Source organism: Numenius arquata, chromosome 1 (assembly GCF_964106895.1).
Source record: "Numenius arquata chromosome 1, bNumArq3.hap1.1, whole genome shotgun sequence".
In the NCBI taxonomy this organism is placed as follows: domain Eukaryota; kingdom Metazoa; phylum Chordata; class Aves; order Charadriiformes; family Scolopacidae; genus Numenius; species Numenius arquata.
Window position 1 is genome coordinate 48386363 of NC_133576.1, and position 21662 is coordinate 48408024.

At 41.4% G+C, this 21662-nt stretch overlaps 1 protein-coding gene across 1 annotated transcript in view; it reads left to right on the forward strand.

Moving 5' to 3' along the window:
- The window catches only part of SRPX (sushi repeat containing protein X-linked), a 42921-nt gene extending 21259 nt beyond the window's left edge, over positions 1-21662 (forward strand). Inside the window, exons 2-10 of the mRNA XM_074149224.1 lie at positions 1922-1983; positions 8062-8253; positions 8875-9051; positions 14787-14913; positions 16866-16987; positions 17672-17851; positions 18304-18437; positions 19702-19823; positions 21135-21662. Coding sequence (XP_074005325.1) covers positions 1922-1983; positions 8062-8253; positions 8875-9051; positions 14787-14913; positions 16866-16987; positions 17672-17851; positions 18304-18437; positions 19702-19823; positions 21135-21315 — 1297 coding nt within the window. The 3' untranslated portion in view covers positions 21316-21662. The remainder of the gene's footprint in view (positions 1-1921; positions 1984-8061; positions 8254-8874; positions 9052-14786; positions 14914-16865; positions 16988-17671; positions 17852-18303; positions 18438-19701; positions 19824-21134) is intronic.

Here is a 21662-nt window from a genome sequence, read left to right on the forward strand (position 1 = left end):
TGTTGAGAAGTTTCTCAGAGATCAGTGTTTAGTCATCAGAATTTCAACCACAACAACACAGAGTTGAAAATGCAGAGAAATGGCTCCCAAGTGATCGGAAGCCTGTGCTGTATAAAGCCCTCAGTTTCAGGGGAGAAGCTGTTTGGAAGTTGGCTTCATCAGGGGAGAAGCTGTTTGGAAGTTGACTTCATCAGGTCTCAGCTCAAAGCCTTCTGAACACTGGTGGGAGGATTCCCGGTGATAACAACAAGCTTTGAATCGGCCCCAAGGTGAATTGTGAGTTTTGCTACTTTTATGCTAGATTCAAACACAACTCTTGATTTTTCACATGCAGGCATATGGTTCACAGAGCTGTAGTACTGGTGCAAGTTTTTGGTTTGATGTGGAGCGCATGTGTCCCCTTCTTCCCCACGGTTCCTGGAGTGAGTGCTGCGGGCTGGTCGCGGGTCCTGGGTGCTAGCACCCAACGAGCAAGTAACGAGGCAAGAAACAGTCACGGGAGATGCAAAGGCCTTCATCTTCAGGTGGTCCAAACCCTTCCGAGCTGCACTGCGGCTGGTGCTGTGGAGGGCACTGCCCTTCTGTGGAGGGACCCTATGCACTAAAGCTATTCCTGTGGAGCAGCTGCCAGAGACATGGGCTGGGTTTCTCTCCTGGGTTTTCCTGAGGCAGGTAGAGTAAGAAGTAAAGTTTTGCTTGTTTCCAGGAATTTTATTTTCTTTTTTTATAATAAGTGGAATCTGTTGACAGATGCTGACAGTAATTTTAGGGAGATAAACATTGTTTTGGTAGCTCTTTTATCCTTATGCTAAATCGTCTTAGCCATTAATGTCTTTTGGGTTTGATTTCTGTAGAAAATTGTGTGCTTTGCACGTGAAGTTTGTAGCTTATTGAGATGCCTGCATTATTTTATTTAGCATAACTTTAAACAGCAGCTTGTACAGACCATGGTGTCAGACCTGATCAAATGGTGATGAAATAACCCCATAGCTGTAATTGGAGATACCGTGTGTGAGAAGCTCCTGTAGCGTAGTGCTGAGCCTCCTGAGTACCTGCCTATTGCATGCAAGGTTTTTGGAAAGATTTCTCAGAGGGGAAATTTGTATGAGACCACTTTCTTGGAGAAGACTTATCTAGAATTCAGACTAGAATTCATGCGCTGAAGCTGCTGATTTTAAGTAACTGTCGCTTAAGGATATTTTAAAGGCTTTCTTGCTGACTGCCATGTTTTATTGATGAATTACTTGAATGGTGATGCTCCAAATGGTTTCTGTTTTTATAAAGCATTTTCTACCTTTATTTTAAGCTTTTATCTGTTGCACAGATTTTTAGAAGTACAGGACTATACTATCTCTTTATTTTGAACAACAAACCCAGAAGACTGGTTGATACCAAACTGTGGTTTTGATTTGAGTGTAACTTTTGTTTGCAGGTAATGTACCTCAATGTTTTGTTTTTGATATGAAGATTGTACAGGTGGTAAAAGAGAGTTGTTCTTGAGTTATGCACATTTTACTTCTGCTGTTTGGCCTGATGGCTATTAACAGCCACTTACACTATGGAACCACTTTATAGTGAAACCTTTGATGTGCCCCTTCACCCCCTACCTCCTCTGTTCTCTCTGCTTAATAGATCAACTTAATAGAGGAGCTGTGGCTTGACATGTGCAACATGGCATTGCACAGCACTGCTCTAGGAGCAGAGAGAAAGATTTGCTATTTTACTTGAATATCAAATCGGTTTGCCCCTTCCAACTTCACTATAAACTGGGTCTGCTATGACTCAGCTTCAGAGAAGCCCATGCTGATGGCATTGCATAGATTATTGCATCCTAATCTTGCATGTCTTTTTGCAAAGCTTTCTTTTATTCTTAATTTATATTTCCTTTCTTGCTGCAGTTTTTTTCTCTATTTTGTATTGTAGGATCGGGATATTCACCCCTTGAAGATGACGAAGATGTGTATGCACGCAATAGATATAAAGGTGAATGCTTTGCTTATGTGCTAAAGAGGATCAGCTGATTGCTGAAAGAAAGCTTCCTTCTTTTTCTTTTCATGGATTAAAAAATCTTGGAGATCCAGCTCCATGGTTTTTCTCATGGATTTTTAGATCAAGATTTAATTTCTACTTTTTTGAACAATGGAAATTAGACAAAATACTGATCACCACTCTTTTATGCACCTGAGTAAGTAACTTTTGCACTGCCTTTGCTCTTGGAAGATCAGGTTGTTAAATCATGAAAATCTAGGAAGAGCTTCTCTTTCTTCTTCATACATCCTAACAAAACCATCAATGATAAGCTAACTCAAAACCTGAGCCTACGATGGTAATGTATAGAAGTATACGCAAGAGAACTTGATTTTCATGAGTTTTTTTCCCATAAAGTTGATCACATTTCAGGTTAACCTGCTAGCTGAAATGCCAAGTGAAATGTGTTTAACAAATGAACGTGTACATTCCAGAACCAAAATATGTAGCTGGATGAAGGAGTGAATGGACTTGCATGTTTATAAAGAAAATTCAGGTTTTCTTCCCTATTCTAGAAGATTTTGCCATTTGGCAGGATTCAGAAGCTTTTTGCCACTACCTGTAAATACTCCATTTACTCTGTCCATTTTCTTAAAAAGTCTGCTTCTGTCTCAATACCCCTCTCCTCTGCCAAAATCCCTCAGAAGCCTAGACAGTAAAGAAAGGTAGCATTTAATTTGTCACTTTAAACGGTAACTGCAGCAAACTAATATGTGGACACGCTAGCATTGTAATAAATCATTTTGATTACTTGAAAATACTGGGCATTGGTGTCTTATATGTTACTGATTCCCTGCAAAGAATCAATGGGCCTTGTAGGAGGTAAGTCATAAAGTGATTCAGACATTTATGAACAACAGAGGAAAGCACAGATGCTACAGCTATGTTGCTCTTTTCATAAATGTCTTACGTTCCTCCCAGTAAAATACTTCAGTATAAAATTTTGCTTTCAAACACATGCAGAAATATTTCTCGAAAGCTTTGTTTAGGTAAACTTACTTTTTGTTGCCTTTTCACATGTAACACTCAGCAGACACATAGAAAAAGTATTCCAGAGATCATGAAGATAAGTCAATGCCAATTCATGCCAGGGCAGGCAAGTAGTTAAAATGCGGATTCTGTATAAATTCCTTTTATATGGTGATCCAAAATGGATTATACTCATGTCAGCCGAAGTGTCACCAGGGTAAGTGAAACATAATGACTCATTCATGCAGATATTAAAAACTGTTCTGAGTTTGGAAGCACTACTGCCAAACATTGAAGATCAGACAATGTGAATCTAAGAGTATAAAGCATTGGAGTAGAAAAGGCTCACTCTTCATTAGCATACTTATTTAAGTTAGTATTGGGGGGGAAGGGGATGGAAACAGACAAAGCAAGGAAGAATGGGCTGAGTAGCTACTTTCAGAGCTTCTCCTTATGTATGCAGTCCAGCATTTTGGGTATGGCCCATTGCTCAGCAAATAAAACTTCCCAGTGACAAATAACTAAATTAATTTTCTCAACTGATGATAGCATACATAAGCAGCATTGTTTTGTCTTTGCACACACGCTCACTAAACAGTACAAGCAAGCACACAAATTCATCCTCTTTGGCATCTGCAAACAAAACATTGCAGTTTATTGTGGGGGGAATCGACCTCCTACCAAACCCTTTTGTCTTCATCTGAACGTTTTTCAACTTGCTCAGCTTTCCAGAGAAACATCACTGAGACCTTCTGTGCCCACGGCATTTTTAAAGAGCTTTTCCCTTCCTCCCTGGTGAACCCTCAGCTCTGTTGGCTGATGTACCAGCAAGCAACAGTGCAACCTGTCCCTTTGCATGCTGCTTGTGAAGGAAATGCTCAGCTGAGGCTGGTGTTCAAACAGGACTGAGGGATCGGGGGAAATGATGCTCTAGAAAATGCTTTCCTTGCAGCCACTTGGCATGGCTGGGCTGGGATCATATTTGATGAGGAAAGGCTTCCTGGATATAACAGTTCTGTAACAGTCTGTAGCTTTTCTTATTCCCAAAGCCTTCGGGAAGATGGCTGATCTTGTCTTGAGGCAGAGAACATCTTGTGTGACCTTTGGGGGCCCCGTCTAGCCCTAATATTCCATAAATATTCTATGTAGCTGCTTAGCCTTTGAAAACGAGTATGTGCCTTCACTTAAAAATAAACAAACTTTGATCTAAAACTTTGTTGTATCGTTTGATGTGCTTTCAGGCACATCAGCTTTTCAAGTTAGCTGGGGCTTTTTTCAGTGGTATCAGTTGGTCTAAACCCAGATATTTGCCCCCTTATAAAGCCTGCCTCACCCACTTTCTTCTAATCACATTCAGTGATTTAGATCAAACAGATGTTCCTCCTAAGCTCTTCAAGTTATCTGCGTCCAAAAGCATGTCTGGTTTTGTTTTTCTTTCTGACAGTGTCATTTGGTCCAGTAAAAGATGTTATTACCCCTCCCTAGGAGCCTTTGCTTTGTTTCTCTGTGTAGACCACTGTAGCTGCAACAACACTACAGGAAGGGCTTTTTCTTTTTCAGTATTCCGTTTGTGCATTAAACTGCATTTGTTAGCTGTTAGCTACTTCTTAAAAAATATATACGCAGCAGTTTAATCAGGGCAAGCTGGTTTGTAAAGCTGCAAAAATTTGCAGAACAACTCTGGCAATTTGCAATACCTGAAACAGCTGCTTTGCCTTTTTTTGTTTATTTTAATTTTATTAGCCTCTTGTTCATGTTGCAAAGTGTGTTTGTCTTCACACCCTTTACAAAGAAAATCAGCCATGTGCGTTTGCACCTTATATATGTGGAAAACCTGAGGCATAAATATCTTGAACTGATTTGCGGAAGGATTACCTAGCTGGCTGGGGCAAAATCTCAGCCTACCTGAGTCTTCATCCCCCCTGCTGTGCCCCTTCAGTCAGTGTTCTCCTAGGAACTTCAGGTTTAAACCCTTCGGCAAAAAAACCCTGAGGCCTCCTTAGTTGAGGAGATCCTACGGCAAACAAGAAAAGCTTGCTTTTTTTTTTTTTTAATTTAAAAAAAAATAAAATTGACATTTAGGGTCTCGGGGCAGGAGAAGAAGACGGACAGAAAAGTTGGGAATTTGGGGGATGAGACCACTGAAGGGGAGATCATGGAAAAGCTGTTGTTAGCTCAGGAGGAGGAGGATTTCTCCACAGGAGGTGAATGAGCCACCTGTGAATCCAAAGTGCATGGCTTCCCCCAGTGTGGTCAGAGGTGATGCTTGAGGCTGCAGCAGTGGCAGTGGGGTGGGCAGCTAAGGGGGCTGCGGGGATGGGTGCTGTCATCACTCATTACTTCAGCAGTAGCTGATGGACTTCTGTTCCTGTTAGTTCACCCCCCTCGCCTGCTCTCCCAGTTTTAGTTTGGTTCACAGCAAGCATGAAAAATGTGAGTCACTGTGATACAGCCCCTCAACAAAGTGGCCCAAGTCAGTTGATGGGCTTTTTTTTTCTATGTCTTTTGGTAAGTATGGGATAGAGATTAGAGTGAAGGACAGGAAATTGTTCTAAAAAAGCCCCAGACAAACAAAAACCACTCTCCACCAAACTACGTTTTCATAATTCTGTGGTAAATAGTGGAGGGTACATTTGACATTCAGTACTTGTAGAAAACAGGACCGTAGGTGGAAAAAAAACAGAGATGGGATGATTGTGTGGCTTAGCCAAAAAGCTGAACTGCAATCTACCCCTAAGCTACTGTGTGCTGTGAGGCTGGTCTGCTCATTTCCCTTGCCTTAGTTCCTGTGTATTTGGTGACACGTGTAATGCCATTTGCACATCTTTGTAAAGGGTTTTCCCCATGTATTGGCAAAATACAAAAACAAGCATGTCGTAGTACAAGACAACTGCTTCAAAAGCAGACTAGTCTAGAGCAACCTGCTCTTGATCTAGTCAAAAGCTAGTTTTGACTAGGTGATTTTTAAGATGATTAGTCTCTGAATTTAGTCCTCAGATGGTATTTGTGTGGATTCGGGACCAGCACAGCAAAATGTAAGTGCAAAATGTAATTTCCATTGGGAAAGTGTATGTCTTAGAGACATTGCACACTGAATATAAATATCCCATATATGAGAAATATACTAGGCTGTATTGATTTTTGTTTATGTGTGGAGCTGATCTAAATCGTGTAGAAAAATGTACATAATAATCATAGGAATTCAGAGTTAAAGTGAACATATGCTAGAAAGGATTGAGAAATTGTTTTTAAATGTCTCCTGTTACTTTTTAAGGATGAAGGCTAAAACTCTTTGTGGTTTGTTTTTTCTTTTTCCATCTTTCTTGCAGACTTTGAAAGTTTTGTCATGTACCTCCCGCATGTCACACATTGTCACACAGGATTTCAGGACCTGTCATCTTTCTCTTTTTGCCTTTCAATCCCTCCCTCTTCCCTCTCAATATGCCCTTTTCAAATCTTGGAGCTGAGAAGGGGCAGGCTTAGTCACTCCTCATGTAGGAAACTCCTCCAGAGAAGCTGCTCACTGCAGAAAAAGCACAGCTTTCTTGGTGCACCCTGTGTTCAAGCTAAACAAAGATTTTGAAGCTTTGGCTGGGAAGGGGAAGTCTTTATTTGATACTGCACTCATCAGTATCACACTATGGTATTAAATGCTCACAGGAAGGTAGTACCTATATCCTGAGTATTTTAAAGTGTAGTCCTGACCTTCTATTAAAGGTTCAGTTTTATGTGTTTCCCTTTTTCCTGTGGGTTTGGTAGGAGCATTAGCCATGAAGTCCCAGCCAAATTCCAGCTTCCCTCTGACTTGTCAGATCCATCCATATGTCACTGGCCTGCATCCAGGAGCAACTAGAGGGTAGTTGTACTTTAGGCTACATTTCCATGATATTAAGGAAAGGTAGTCGCCCACCCATCTTTTGAGGTGAAGAGTACAATACACAAAATCCAGACCTTTAAGCATATTTGGAACTGGATTTAAATTTCTGCAGCTGGGGTTCCCTTTTCTGGATATGTGCTAAGTATATAGAATGAACATCAACACCCTCTGAAGGAAGCGCAGGGGTTTGTTCTGTTAAATACATGCATTGTGCCTGAAAGCACGTTGCACTTGGAAGCTACAAATTACTACCAAAAAGAGAGGAATAGGGTCAGATCTTTTTTGAAAGCTCTTCCCTTAGTCTGTTGGATTGGACAGTTGCCTTCAGATTTAATCTTGGCAATGGTAGTGTGCCCCTTTGCTGGTAGAAGGCCATTTTGTGGGTGATAACAAAGAGTATTTCAATGTGGCACCACAGAACTGCTGAGAACAGGGAGGGAGCTGCTGGTTTTGCGTGCTTCCCAAGTCCCAGTTCAGCGTTAATCCTGGGTGCTGACTTGGAAAGTGACTTTGCAAATCTGGAGCTGTACTTAAACCCCGAGTGGCTGTTCTGACACATGGAGGATGTGTACAGACAGGCTTGACAAAATGGCAGGATGATTTATATAAGTCACAGCCTTTATAATTGTGGGAGAGCTTGAACTATCACAGAGTTCAGCCAAGGTGATATCCTGCACTGCACCAGTTATTATGGAAGATTTGTTTTATTTTCAGTGGGCAGTGAGAGAGCTAAATGTTGTAAAGATTACAGCTACAGCTAGACCAAAGGTGGTCCCAATGCAAATTTTTGTTACCAAAGAGAAGTGAGATATATCCATCTAAAAAAACAAGAGGGGGAAAAAAGGTCCGGTTGTCATCAAACTGTCCACATGGTGGCACACTTATTCCATGGACAAAAAAAATATAGACCACCCCCTCACCCCCCCTTCAAATGGCTACAATCTTTAATGTTTTGTGATAAAGAGCTGCCAGCCTTTGAAGGGCTGACCTTCTGGTATATAAGACTTAGTACACCTTGCTGCACTGTTACTTCTCCACTTTGAGGACTGGTGGCTTTTTAAATAAGACTTTTTTTTTTTTTTATGTCTTCTCTGTGACCTTGAATAAAGAAAGTGATTTTATGTTTGTGTCTGACCTTTCACGTTTTACAAAGTACTATGAGTGGTTTTTTTTGTTCTCTGTGCTAGAAACACCATGGTGCTCCCCCATTAAGGTGAAACATGGCTATGCAAACTGCAGGACCCCTCAAGGGGAATATTACAAGAATGTATTGGGGACAAGATGTGATATTCGCTGTCAAAAAGGCTATGAACTGCATGGCCCTCAGCAGCTAATTTGTCAATCAAGCAAACGCTGGTCTGGGAAAGTGCTGTGCAAACGTAAGTAGCTATGAAATCTCTGTGTGTGGCTTGTACCTCAGATTCAGCAGACAATAAATTTTACTTGCCTTTGAAACAGTGATCTTGGGATTGTTATTTGCATTTTAAACATTGACAGTGTACTTTGATATGCATATTGGCTTGTTGCTAATGATCTTACAGTGCTACATGGCATGAAAAGTATCATGAGTGGTACAAATACTCTTGGCAGAGGGCAAAGATAGGGAACATTTTATGAGTGTGGGATTTTGATTTGTGGGAATAATTTTATGACAGAGGCATAAAGCTCTGCTTTAAGATATTGCCCATCTTGGATTTTGTAAGCTGACACAATTTGTGTCAGGTGCTATCAGGTGCTACTGTTCTTGCAGTAGAACATTTTCTGAGTAGAGAGGAATAGGTAATTTCCATCTTTTGCTCATATAAATATTGCATTAGGCCACTGTGTATGTAAAGTTAAATTTGAAATGCAACTAATAAGAACAGTGCGAAAAGCCTCATGTGGAAGATGACTTTTTCCCACTTGTTGTTTGCTATCTGAATCCTTATTTCTGTGTAATACCCCACATTCACATAAAGGGGGATAACAGGTTTCCAGAAGTCTTTGTTTTTCCTTTCCAGAAAAGCGCTGCCCAACCCTGTCCATGCCGACCAATGGGGGCTTCAAGTGTTTAGACGGTGCCTACTTTGGCTCAAGGTGTGAGTACTACTGTTCACCGGGATACCAGCTGAAAGGCGACCGTATAGTAACATGCATGGACAACAAAGTTTGGAGTGGCCGGCCAGCATCCTGCGTTGGTAAGTAGGATGGTTAGTCTGCATCCTGGAAAGTCTACAGCTTGAGGTACCTGCTGGTGCCTGAGTCATCCAAATGAATTCCAAAATGCTCTTTTTTCCACCTCCTCGGGGGGGAAAAAAAAGCAACTGTCCCTTTTGAGGTAGCAGAGAACAGTTTTCCAAGGGATGCAGAATGCTCTCTGTCACTTAGTACTTTCAGTCCCACGTGACCATCTTCTTTACACACATGCTATCAGGTCCAAGTGTTATCACTGTATAACTGTAATGAGGTTCGTGCAAATGGTCAGTGCTTTACAATGCTTATAACAGCCTTCCCTGGTCTCCTGGGTGACTCAGTAGTCTCTAATTACTGTGCTGCTCTTCTAGCATGTTCTCTGTGCTGGAGTCTGTCCTGCTCTCTGCAATGTAATGATAAAATGGGTTTGAAACTAAACCCTTTGTCTCACCTATTCTGTTACTTTTCTTTCTTGGGATCATGGTTTCCAGATATATCCAGGGAATGTGACTGGATTAATGTTACCAGCATGGTTGCAGTGAGCTAAACTAAATTTCAGCCTAGTTCACATTAGTTATGCCAGCAATTTTCATTACATAGTTAGGAGTCTCCCAGGAACCTGAGCTGGAATAATTGGTTTTATATACAAAAATCAGAAGAGAGATAAGTAAATATTGAAATTTAACTTTCCTTCCTACTAATGAGATTTAGGAAGATAGTTGAGTTTCAGCTGCTGCTTTTGTTTCTGGGAAGTCTCTGATAAAAGGTTCAGCAGCCACCCACAAAGGAAAGTATTTGGCCATCTGAGTTGGCTATCAGTAATTTAAGCTTGTGGGTGGTAGAGTAGTTGTGCTCAGTGTTTTCTGTGTATGGTAACGTGGTTTTCCTCAGAATGCCTGTGGCTCAGTCTAGGTTAGCAAATGGCTTTGGAGTTTCTACACTGTGGCCTGACATTTGTAGAGTTTTGTTCAGGTTTCCTGTTACTTGGTGTTGTACAAATGTAGAAATGAGCCTGCTGCTTATGCTTAGACTATTTGTGGTGTCTCTTGTTTTTATATACAAAAAAACAAGCCTTGTCCTTCTCAGTGGTGTGGGCAGAGGAAGGAAAACAAACCCTTTTAAGTTTGGGAATGATAAAATGTTGTCTTCTGTATTTCCTGGCACTTTCAGAACCTCATCCGTTGGCAGCAACGAGGTGCTTATTACAGAGGATGCTGTCTTGCAGAGTAGAGTAAGCAAGTATGTCTTAAGCAAAAAAAGAGGCTAAGTTAGCACTAACACTTCTTTTTGATTCCAGAAATGCAGGATATTTGTTGCGTATGGTATGATTGCAAGTCCCAAGTAACCCAGTAAAAGCAATACTTTTAAGTTCTAGTAATACCACATAGTATGGAACTATTTGAAAGGAACACCCTTTCAAATCTTGTGTGTACACAGTTCCTACGTGCAAATAGTGAGTTATATAGTTAGCAAACTGTTTAATAAGGGGTTTTTTGACCTCTTGATAGGTTGAAAGAATAGGGCAAAGGATTTTTGTGACCAGACATGACCCTAACAGTATGATGCAGCAGAACACATATCCCTTAGTGTAATTCAGTAATTACAGAAAAGTCATTAGTGAACTGCAGCCTATGAAAGCTTACCAGTGGCCAGCAGAGAAGTGGCTAAACAGCTCACGTTCGGCTGAGGAACAAAATTAAGGTGAGGGAAGCAACGAAATGCAAAGGCAAAGAGGCTGGCTTATTTCTGTAGCATATAAGCAATTAGTTGTACTCTGCACAGTAGGGATGTGATGTGTGTTTGTAGGCATGGGCTGGTAAAGTGCGTGTCATTGAGAATAGGTAGGGAAGTGGCCTGGGGACTCTACAGTTATTACCATGAAGTATGGGAAAATTACTGCAGACCTGAATTAATAATCCTCTTGAAAACAAGGGTCTTTCCTCTTTTTTATTGCAGTTGCACTGCTTAGCAGTTTTGCACGAAACTATGTGGGGTTCACAATGTAGTAGTGAAGGTCCATGTAGGAAAGGCTACTATCATTGCTGAAACAGGTATTCATTAAAAGGGGAGGAAAAAGGTATTTTTTTTAATTAAAGAGCATTAGGTATGTTTTAGTAGTCGCTTACCAAAGTCCTTACAGACAGTGAGTATTTTGTCCTAACAAAGCAGTCTGTCACCCTCCTATAAGAGGAAGGATATCCTTCATTTTGCTGAAATAACTTTGATTAAAAAAGATCAACGTACAGCTGCTTTTGGTTATCAGTTAGCTAAAAATGCCAATACTCACTTGAATAGTATTTCCATTATATCCTTAATGCACTGTGACATAGATTGAAATAGCTATTTTCCTTTAGAAGACTGAAAAATGTCACTGTCTTTTCTTCTAGAAAGGTTTCATTTTCCTGCTGATTATATAACAGAGGCTGTGGTAAATGGCTGTCACCATGCTAAGTCATCCTTTTGTCACATCCTAAGACTGTATTGATAGGTAGTTAACTAACAGCTTCCAACTACGGATGTCTGAAACAAGCTTATACAGGCCCTGATAATGGATGTTTTGAAATACAGAGCAATGCCTTGGAGAGGGAGGCGGGGAGAGCAGAACAGTGTTTTTTATTCCCCCTTCTATGATTTCCAGTCTCTTCATCTCTTTATGCTTCTGACACAGAGTAATGTTTTGAATTAGCTTCCAGCCATCATTTAATGTCATTAGCAATCAGTAATAAGAGCGTGTTTATGTAGCAACAGGCCGATTACTTATCCCATATGGACTCTTGAATAAGCAAGCGGTGGGCATTCAGTACCATCCCTCTGTTTCTTTCCTCGTCATCCCAAATTCACAAGCAAGTAAACATAATCCTTTAAAAACTATGAGAAAGGCAGTTAATAAGCTATTTAAATGTTGTTGATGCTGTTAATGTGGCCAGTCCCAGAAGTATGTTTAAAAAAAAATAAAATATCAAAAACCTATTTGAAAACTTAGCATTTTTCTCCACAAAGTTCAAAAGACAGCTTTAAAATTGAGTATTCCACTGCTGACCTCCTGATGCCATGTCTGCAATGCTACTTCCCAGCGTGGAGCCAGAGTACCAGTTGCTGCTGCCAAGTAGCTGAGAAAAGCGACAACTGACGAGAATGTAAGAGAAGTAATGGCTGACCGGCGCCAAACTTTTTGTGAAAACTCAATTTCCCTGCCCGTGTTGTAAACCTTGCAGGCAAGATCCACCCATTTCATACATAACCCTGCTAAACAGCTTAAACAAATCCGCTTGGCTTTTCACTGGTCTTTCAGCAGCGACACCGTAGTAAAAGTGTAAGACCAGCCGTAGTGGGGGGGTCAGACACCTTGCAGTGTGTCCTGGCTCCAGCTCTGGCTGGGAATACGTACTAAGAGAGAGATCCTGACAATCTGGTGCTTACAATGATGATTTTTTTCCCTCTGATAAAACCTCCCCAGCAGTCAGCAATCTTGTTGGTTCCTCCGTTTGGGGTTTGTTTTGGAACCAGTTTAGTTTTCTAAGATGCAGGTGGGCACCTTGCTTATGTCATACATTTTATTAAAGGTGGGTTGCTTTTTTTTGGGGGGGGTGGGGGACAGGGGTTGTGTTTCGGTTTTGTCACTTGTGCATTTGCCTGGATGTTCTCTGGTCACCTTCTTTGCATTTAAGTGGGTTGGGCCTTTTTAGGTCTGTCTTCCTTCTGCCAAGCTGTGGCCAAGGTGCTTAATATGCTGTAGATTGGCTGTAACTTTGTACAAGGGCACGAGGAAAAAGACCGGAGCGCTGTTTGGTTTAAACACATCCCAGTGGCCACTGCTGTTTCTCTTGGTCCGTTTCAAAGAGTTGTTATTCTGGTGCGGTTTAGTGCCTGTTGAATACTAAGAGGCAGCTGAAATGACCAAAGAAAATATCCTTTCCAGGAATTTTTAAGCCCAGCTAAAAAGGCTGCCTGGCCCCTGGGTGCTTGGCGAGTTGGTTCCCACAGTAACCGTGGTGTTTGTCTTTATGATGTGGAAGTCCAAGCCAGTTCATACCAACCAGTCTTCTCTGCGCTAAATAGCATAATGAGCTTTCTGATTAATTAAGTGCTTAAAACACTGTGTCCTTAAATCCTGTTCTGTCTTTTATTCCAGCATTACATTTATTTAATGTATACTGTCTGTAGCACAGTGGTGAGCTGTCACCGCAGTAAACTAACCAGAGCCAGAAGCAGCCTTGGTGAGACTGGGTTATTTCCTACCCTAATTCAGCTATACTGAGGGGGGTTATTGAGAGTGATGTAGCTTTGCAGAGGAGGGCAGAGCTCTCTCTGGCTGCGGTGTGAGTGGTTTTCCACACATAATGGAAAGGTACTCTAAAAATAAGAGGGTGAATAAGAAACATAAGGAAAGGAGACAAAGTGCTTCCTACAGCCGGAGTGGATGCTTGAAAATCCTGCTCATTTACCTACAGTAGCAGATGAAGTAAGGAGGAGTGAATGAACTCACAAAGTGAAAAAGTTAAAGAATCCATAAAGAAAAACTAAGTGCTTTGTGTATCTTTAGTGAAGGGCATTCTTGTAAAGTACAAGAAGCTTCCAAAGCTGTTGACTGGCTTCTGCTGTTCGTTTTTGATTGCTCCACTCCCTGTAGTGGGAACCCACTCCTCCTAGCTTCACCCCTCAGTAGGATCTACAAAGAAAGCAGTGGTTATCCTCTCAATACTGTAAGAGGAGAGATGTATGTGTGTATATATATATAAAAAATCATTATTTACCAAAAAAGTCCCACAAAAATTAGCATTTGTGCAAGGTAATTTGCAATACTCCTGATGTGCTCTGAATTATTTACTTGCCTGTGCCTCCCCCACTCCTTCCTGTGCAAAATTAAGACAGGAGCTCTTTCTGTGGAGGTGCCCCACAAAGCTGCAGTGTTTGAGGTTGGAGGAAAACAGGAGAAATAGAGGCAAGCCAGTTTTTAAGAGTCCCAGGTTCTTGGAATGCCATTGAAAGTTTGAAGGGGCTATAGCAGGGCTGCATTTGCCTGAGTTGTACTGGTAGAAAACATTGTGCGTTGCTTGTAGAATATAAGGGGCTGTGAAATTATTTTGCATATTTGATGCTTTTTATAAAGACCTAAACCTTTTCGCATTGCTATTTTTTTGAAAGAAATCCAGATTATAGTTTTTGTGTCTGCCCTGCAAATGAAAAGACAAGGCCTGCCACCCTTTACATTTAAGCAGCACTTTAGGGATTGTTTTCTATTTGCATTCCTGCCTCTATGCTCATTTTTAAAGCTGGTATATAAATCCATGGATTTAGACTTCGTTTTGGGCATAACCCAAGCAATGGTACAAAAATCTGAGACTAAGCTATTAAAGACAGGTTATTATTTTTTTAAATTAATGATTGTGATGGTGTTTGGACTTGGTTTGCCCATCTATTTCTGCTGTGCTGGCAGGATTGGTAACAGAAGTGACTGAAGACGAGTAGCTGGGCATCACCTTTGTCCTCCATCAGGTTCTTTTATCATCACCACTGTTCCTTTGCTCCTGAATAATAGTCACAATATTCTGGTAGCGGTTAAATAAGCTTTCAAAACTTAGCCGGTCTACTTTTTGTTTTGTATTACTTGTAAGGCACTATTGTAAGAATTACTTGGAAAAAAATCAAATGCAGCAGCAATTCCCTGCGAAATGACAAGTTTGTCAATCTTCCGTTGTTTCTCTTTTTGCCATTTCTGTGATTCTGTTTATTTTGACAGATACTGAACCTCCCAGAATCCAGTGCCCGAGTGTGAAGGAGAAAACCGCAGAGCCCAACAAGTTGACGGCCAGAGTGTTCTGGGACACCCCAGAAGGACGGGACACTGCTGATGGGATTCTGACAGAGTAGGTACAAATCTGTAAATGTTTGCATTTTCTCCTTTTTATTCCTGGGATCCTTGGTTAGTAATTCAGCTGATGAGGGTGGCCAGGTACCCTTTCCCTGTAATTCATCCAAGATGCTTATTGATAGATGCCACACGTCAATGGCCTGTAAAGAATTGCGTGTTTAATTGAAAAATTAAAAATGGGCAACTTGAATCGTTCAGGACCTGGAATGCAGAGGGGTAGCTGATTATTGCGGTTCTTTTAGAGCTGATAGAATAAATGACAGTAGCGTTTTGACTGCAGCTGTGAAATTTTCCAGAGGCTTCTTTGCGGGTCTCTTCTCATATACAACAAGTTTTCTTACAGCAAGTTGCCTTTTATACATAACAATGAAAAGATAATAGTGCATTGGAGGTAGTGGCAGAGGCAATTTTGACTGTCTTAAAAAAACCAAGCTGAATTGTGTCACAAAACAATACCTGCAATCACCTTTAGGATTCTTCCTGAAGTAGTGCTGAGGACTGACGACACAGTGTTCTGCAGTAACTTGTAAAGTAATGTTTCTCATTTGAAACTTAGGGAGCTCTAAACATTGGATTTAAACTCAATGCTTTCTTCAAAATTTCGGTGTCAATTTTTATGGTTTCCCAGTCACATTTTCCAGAAGAGCAAGGTGCACTTGTGATGGTACCACTGTCTCTGATTTTCCCCATCTTTATCATGCATTATTTATGGCAGTCTGGTTGGATTATTGTAATGGAAAGAGTATAGAAAATCTTTTTTTTTTCATTAAGCAAGTTACATCTTTTAACTCTGTAATAGTGGACTGGTTAAGCTTAAAATCTTAAAGTTGTAAGCTTAAAGATGCTTACAGTTTTATGTGAATACAAAAAAGCTGTTGACAGACAGTGACGTTGCCTTTTTATTGTTACAGTTTAAATAATAGCAGAAAGAAGAATTCATTATACAATTAAAAAATATTGCAGTTAAAAGTCTAATGTGATAATTCTATGGCAATTAACAGCATAAAAAAAATCAAGCCTTATAAAATAAAAACTTTGAGAAGTGTCACAATAAAGACATTCGGAAGTCTTTTTGATGAAACAATGTCTCGTGGAAAAAAAAAAAAAAGGAGGGGGGAATATCCCATGTAGACTTTGTCACATGAGTAAGAGGTCTGAAGATCTGTGGAAGCTTTTCCATAAATCTATTTTTATAAAATCTTGCTAAACCGTGATGTTTTATAGCGTGTGCAGTGCTTTCCTCCTGCAGCCCCATGAGTATGTGAGCTTTCCCATTATGTGGAACACTGCTCAACCTCACTGCTTAAGTACTGAGGATACATTTAACATGCCTGAATTCTTCTGACACGTTCGCAGGCTAGGAACAAGTTCCAGGTGAAAACACTGCTGTGGGTCAACACAGCCTTCTGCTGTGACAATAAATCTCACTTTCTATTCCATTTTTTGTGCATTAGTATAATCACAGGAGTAGCGCGGAGCTGCCAGATGGCTACATCCCCACTGTGAGAGGCTGAAAATTTTCTTACACTCTGCCAGCTCTGGGTTACGCTGCAGCCCTGACAGATCGTGATATAAATTAAGGGAGGATCAATCTTGACTTTTCTTTATGTAAGGAAGGGGAAGCTGGAGTTCCTTTGGGCACGGCCTGATACTTGGCTACACCATGGATTGTCTTACAAGAAGTGAGCAGGCCCTGCTCGCTCTGCCTCCCTTGTGATCTTGAAAATCTGAAGGGTGGGACCCTTTTGTACGACTCCGGGGTGGGATGCTGGCAGCCAGTTTAAATACAGTTGCTGCTGCCCAGCTTCTTCCTTTGCTTACTCACACTTTTCAGTCATGCAGCGCAGCCAGGCAATTTTAGCATACCCCAAACGTCACTCTTCAGGCTTTTACAGCATTGTCAGTAGGAAAATAGTGGTGAATTTATGATTGTCTGTCCTTCTTTAGTGTTATTTTGAAAGGCCTGCCACCAGGGTCACATTTTCCAGAAGGCGACCACAAAATCCACTACACTGTGTATGACAGAGCTGAAAACAAAGGCACTTGCAAATTTCTGGTGAAAGTCAGAGGTAAGAACGATGTTTTACCCTAGAAATACAGTCACTGATTTGCATCTGGCTTAGTAGGCAATTTGAGAAATGCTCTCATTTTCTATATTTGTCTGCATATTCATATACGTATATAAACTGCATGTTGATGCTGAAAGGGAGAAGGTAGTCTTGCTCAAGACCCTGGGGTCCAGGCCTGCGGCAGGGTGGGTGGCCAGCACTGTGCACGTCAGGGAAGAGCTTCATTGATGGGTCCTGCTTCCAGCTCCACACCCCTCCTGCTGGCTTCTCCCTGATACTTTGCTTGTGAGCTGCTCAAACAAGTGTGCAAGGAGTTTTTTCAGCTGTCAAGCAGGGCTGCCCTTTCATAAGTCCAGATCTTGAAATCTGGAGTTGAATATAGATAAATGAAACCAGTAGGTTTCAACTTCAGCTCTCTTTGTGCGCTGTCATACCACCATGTATCACCATGATACCACAGTCACATGTGTACTCCTATACATATGTATCATTTTAGTTTACATATGAGTCGAGGTGGGTTTTTTTGGTTGATGGGTTGGGGTTTTTAAGCACGACTCCAATAATATAGAAAGCAAATAGAAAAAATGTCTTCTATGTTGGTATTCCACTGGCCATACTACCCTAGTAGCAAACAGGATGATTCATGCCTTGTCTCTTTATTTTTTTTTTTCCTCTTGCTTAAAGTCAGGCGCTGTGTGAAATTAAACGCCCCAGATAATGGCTACATCAAGTGTTCAGGTGATGGAAATAACTATGGTGCTACATGTGAGTTCTCCTGCATTGGTGGCTACGAGCTGCAAGGAAGCCCAGCTAGAGTATGCCAGTACAATTTGGGGTGGTCGGGAGTGGAGCCAACCTGTGCACGTAAGTGAGTATTTCACCACTTCACCGGAAGGGCTGCCAGAGCAATGGTTCTGGTGGCAGTGAGAATTTGGGAAGGGGGTGTGAGGTGGAATACAGCTGCAAACTTTAATGCCCCAGAGGTAAGAAACTCAACATCTTCATCTCCTCTGCCAATTTGCACTTACAGCTGAAGCCTTTGCCACCTTTAGCTGCTCTTTCCTAGGATGATGATGGTACCTCACAAACTGATAAGTGTGTTTTAGCTCAAAGCTCTCTACAAAACTTCAACCTGGAGTCAATCCATCTTGCAAGCCAGCTCAGCTTAAAATAAAATTGTTGGCTTCAATGAGGCTGGTATTTCACCCATATCTTCTTTATTATTATTTCTTGTGCGTCTACTGTCTAGTTTGTGCTTTCAGAAATAGATCTGTTTTCAGTGTCCTCTGTAGCTTTTGTTTTAAATTTAATCCTAGCCATGAATATTAATGTGAATGTGAGGACTGCAGCTGCACTTCTGGATCAATTTTATGAGAAGCGGAGACTGCTAATTATTTCCACTCCTACTGCAGCCAACTTCTTCTACAGGATGCAGTTGGGAATGCTGCAGGTAAAACACATTTTGAGGGGGGGTGCAACTATTTTTTTTTCTTTAAAGAAGGACACAAGAGGACAAGTTCCACTGATACAAATCTGCAAGCTTCAACTATTATAGTTCAGACACTGGAGGATCTGGCTGAAGCATCAGGAGTTCTGGATTAATCATTTTTACATGGGTTTGAGTTGAAACATCTCCTCAGTCTCCAATTCAAGTCAGATCTGGGTTGTGCTGCCTCTCAGTGACTGGTCAGGCAATCCCAGGCAGTTCTGACCCTCTTCTATCTTCCACAAATTAATTTAATATTAATTTGTGCTCAATCATCATTCCCTAACTCAGCTCCTAAAGAAGCTGAAAAAAACCCAAACCATCTAGCACTTCAGTGGTTGCAGTTCATGCAAACCAGGCTACAGACTTTGTAACAACTAGAGGCTCAGCATAGAAATCATCCAGAGTGCTGGAGATAGCACTGCGGTATTTTGTTCCAAAAAACAGAGGACTTCTGGTAGTTGTCCTTCTTATGTGTTGTAAATGTGATGCTGTTGTTGGGTTCTTGCTAGACTTAGGGATGTCCCTCAGAAACATATCTGTGTCCTCAGGGAAAGGAGCCAGTTCTGCATTCTTTCACAGTGGCAAGTGCTTCTATCTTCCTTCTTTTCTCGTAACTGTAACAAAACTCAGTATAGTCACTGGGATATGAACATGATGACGTTTATAACTGCTGGCTTAAGTTACAGTTGCATTACAAAAAAAAAAAAAAGTTTTTCTTTTCCCCCACTAGATTTACTTGGCAAGAAAATGTAATATATTGATCAAAATGAAATAGTTTAAAATACTAAATTTAATGGCTATACTACTTTTCCCACTGCCTGACAGTGGTTAAACAAGTTGGCATGAAAGAAAACTTTCTGCAGTCAACTTCCATCTCACAGACCTTGCTTTGATTGCCAAATTAGATTACTGGCACAGTCCTTAATACCCTGGCATCTTTTCATGTCATTACGAAGACAAGTTTACATTTCTCCTAGGTGGTCCCCATGTGTTGTGTTTCTTAGAGTAGTTAAGAATCTGTCATTGAACATCCCCTGGAGTCATGAGGCTGTAGTTCTTTGCAGTGAGAATTAAAGAGTTTTCAAAGTATGCGCTCGTTTCAGTTTAAACCATCTCACTGACAGAAGAAGATCGGCCTCTTTACGAACACTCGCTGCACATCAAAACAACCCCCTGTTCTCTCACTGATCACTAACACACCTCTTTCTTCTTTTAACCCTTCCAGCCAGCACAGTGTGGTTTAGACCTCCGACATGTTACCGTAGTTGAATTGGTGGGCGTCTTCCCAGCACAAATAGGAAGAATAGGGGTAAAGCTGCTGCCCCCGTCACTTGCCCTGCAAGTCAGGTAAAGTAATCTCTCGCTGCTGTTGTGTTTGCACCTTAGTATTTGAGACGCATTCCTTTTGATTCCATGCATCTTACTCTCTAAATATACCTATCCTACTAGCATATATAGCTAGACACTGGAAGGTAGATCTTGCAGAGTAAGTTTCAAGATGAGTTTGCTCTCTGTCTGTGCAATAGCTACTGCAAATTCGTGGGCATTTGGTATTTATGAAATTAAGAGCATAGACTTCAGCTTGTTTCACATTAAGTAGGCTGTGACCCATTTAAATGTGAAACAAAATGTAGTCTATGCCGCTCTGTCAAGTGCCATGTCTTCCTTGACCCTTTGCTCAACCCAAAGTGGATTTCTGAATTCATGTGAACTCCCTGTGTATCCCTTTGATCGCATTATAGGCCTATATTTTTGGGTGCTGCCACGCAAAACACTTCAAGTATGTGTCTGTGTTTGTGCTGGAGTTGGTCTGATGCAGTCACGACAGTCTGCAATTACACTGCAGGGACAGCCTTGGAGCAGCTGCCAGTGCAGCCCCAGATGGCAGCAACAGCTCTGCTGGTGGCTGTGGCCAGGCCAGGAGCAGACACAGTGGTTGCACTTTGAAGGCCCACATGTAGAAATGGTGTGGGCAGTATTTCAAAGGGGAAACAATCTCAGCCTCCCCAGCCTGACTACAGCATTCAGCAGTTTTACGGAGGTGCCTAAACTGTTTTGGCTTGGGTTTAGACTGGCAGGGGGTTGGTTCTCACTTGAAAGGGAGACTTGAAGTGCCAGCATTTCCTAGGGACAGGAGGACTACAAGAGCCAAAAGTGAAGGCCTCATTGGCAGGGAGAGTAGTAGTTATTTAGGAAAACAGTCCAGGAGCATCTTTTGGTGATATGCCTGAGGAAATGGAGTCCAGCCAAGAAAGGGAATAGTTTACTTGTAACTCTAGCTCTGTCGCGGTGGTTTTCTTTAGGTAACGTATAGAGTACTTTTTTTTGGTCTTCTGTTGTTTTTTTCCTCTTGTGATAGCAACAGGTAATGGCACGTGCTAGACTAACACTCAGAGGTCTGAGAAGAAAACAGAGCTGGGTGCAGTTACCTCAACCCTTCCCTAATGCAGAGGTACAGCCAGCAGCACATGCCGACACCTTGCTCTCTACCTGACTCTTGTTCTTACAGCTGAAACAAAGCCCACCCTGCGTAGCCCCCTCTGACCATCCCCACCTTCCTCTGCTTAGACCCCAACAGGCTGGTTCTGCCATTTATTAGTTTGAAGTGTCCAGGCAGTAGATGATGGGCTTAAACAAAATGAGTTCCTTATTTTGCAGGCTGCTGCTGAGGATCCCCCATTACAATTTCAACATTGTGGTGATGGACAAGCACGGAATGGACAAGGAACGCTACCCTTTCCCAGCAACACCAGCCGAGCTCTTTGCACTTATTGACAATTTTCCCTTGAGAAAAGAAGAGATGAAACTGCAAGCAGAAATTGGTCAATCATGTCCCTAATTCAGGATTGCAGGGCTTGCAGTTGTCAGTGAATTATTTTTTTTTTAGTCCACGTAATTCTCCCCTTGGTGCTACACAAAAGCATGGCTTTTTTAATCACTGATGTACAGATTTTTTTGTGTGTATTGTTAAGTCTATCAGGCTGTGCATAGAAGTATGCATGATGCTTTCCTTTGTACTTTCAGCCACCTTTAGAGAACTTTGTACGTAGGATTACTACCCAGTGGAATTTCTTGTACAGACAGTGAAGAACTGAGGCACGTTTCCAGGAGTTTATTTTGGATTTTTTTGGGGGGGTTCTTTCTTACTGTTTATAAGTCTTTTTATTAATAAAATATTGTTTTGCA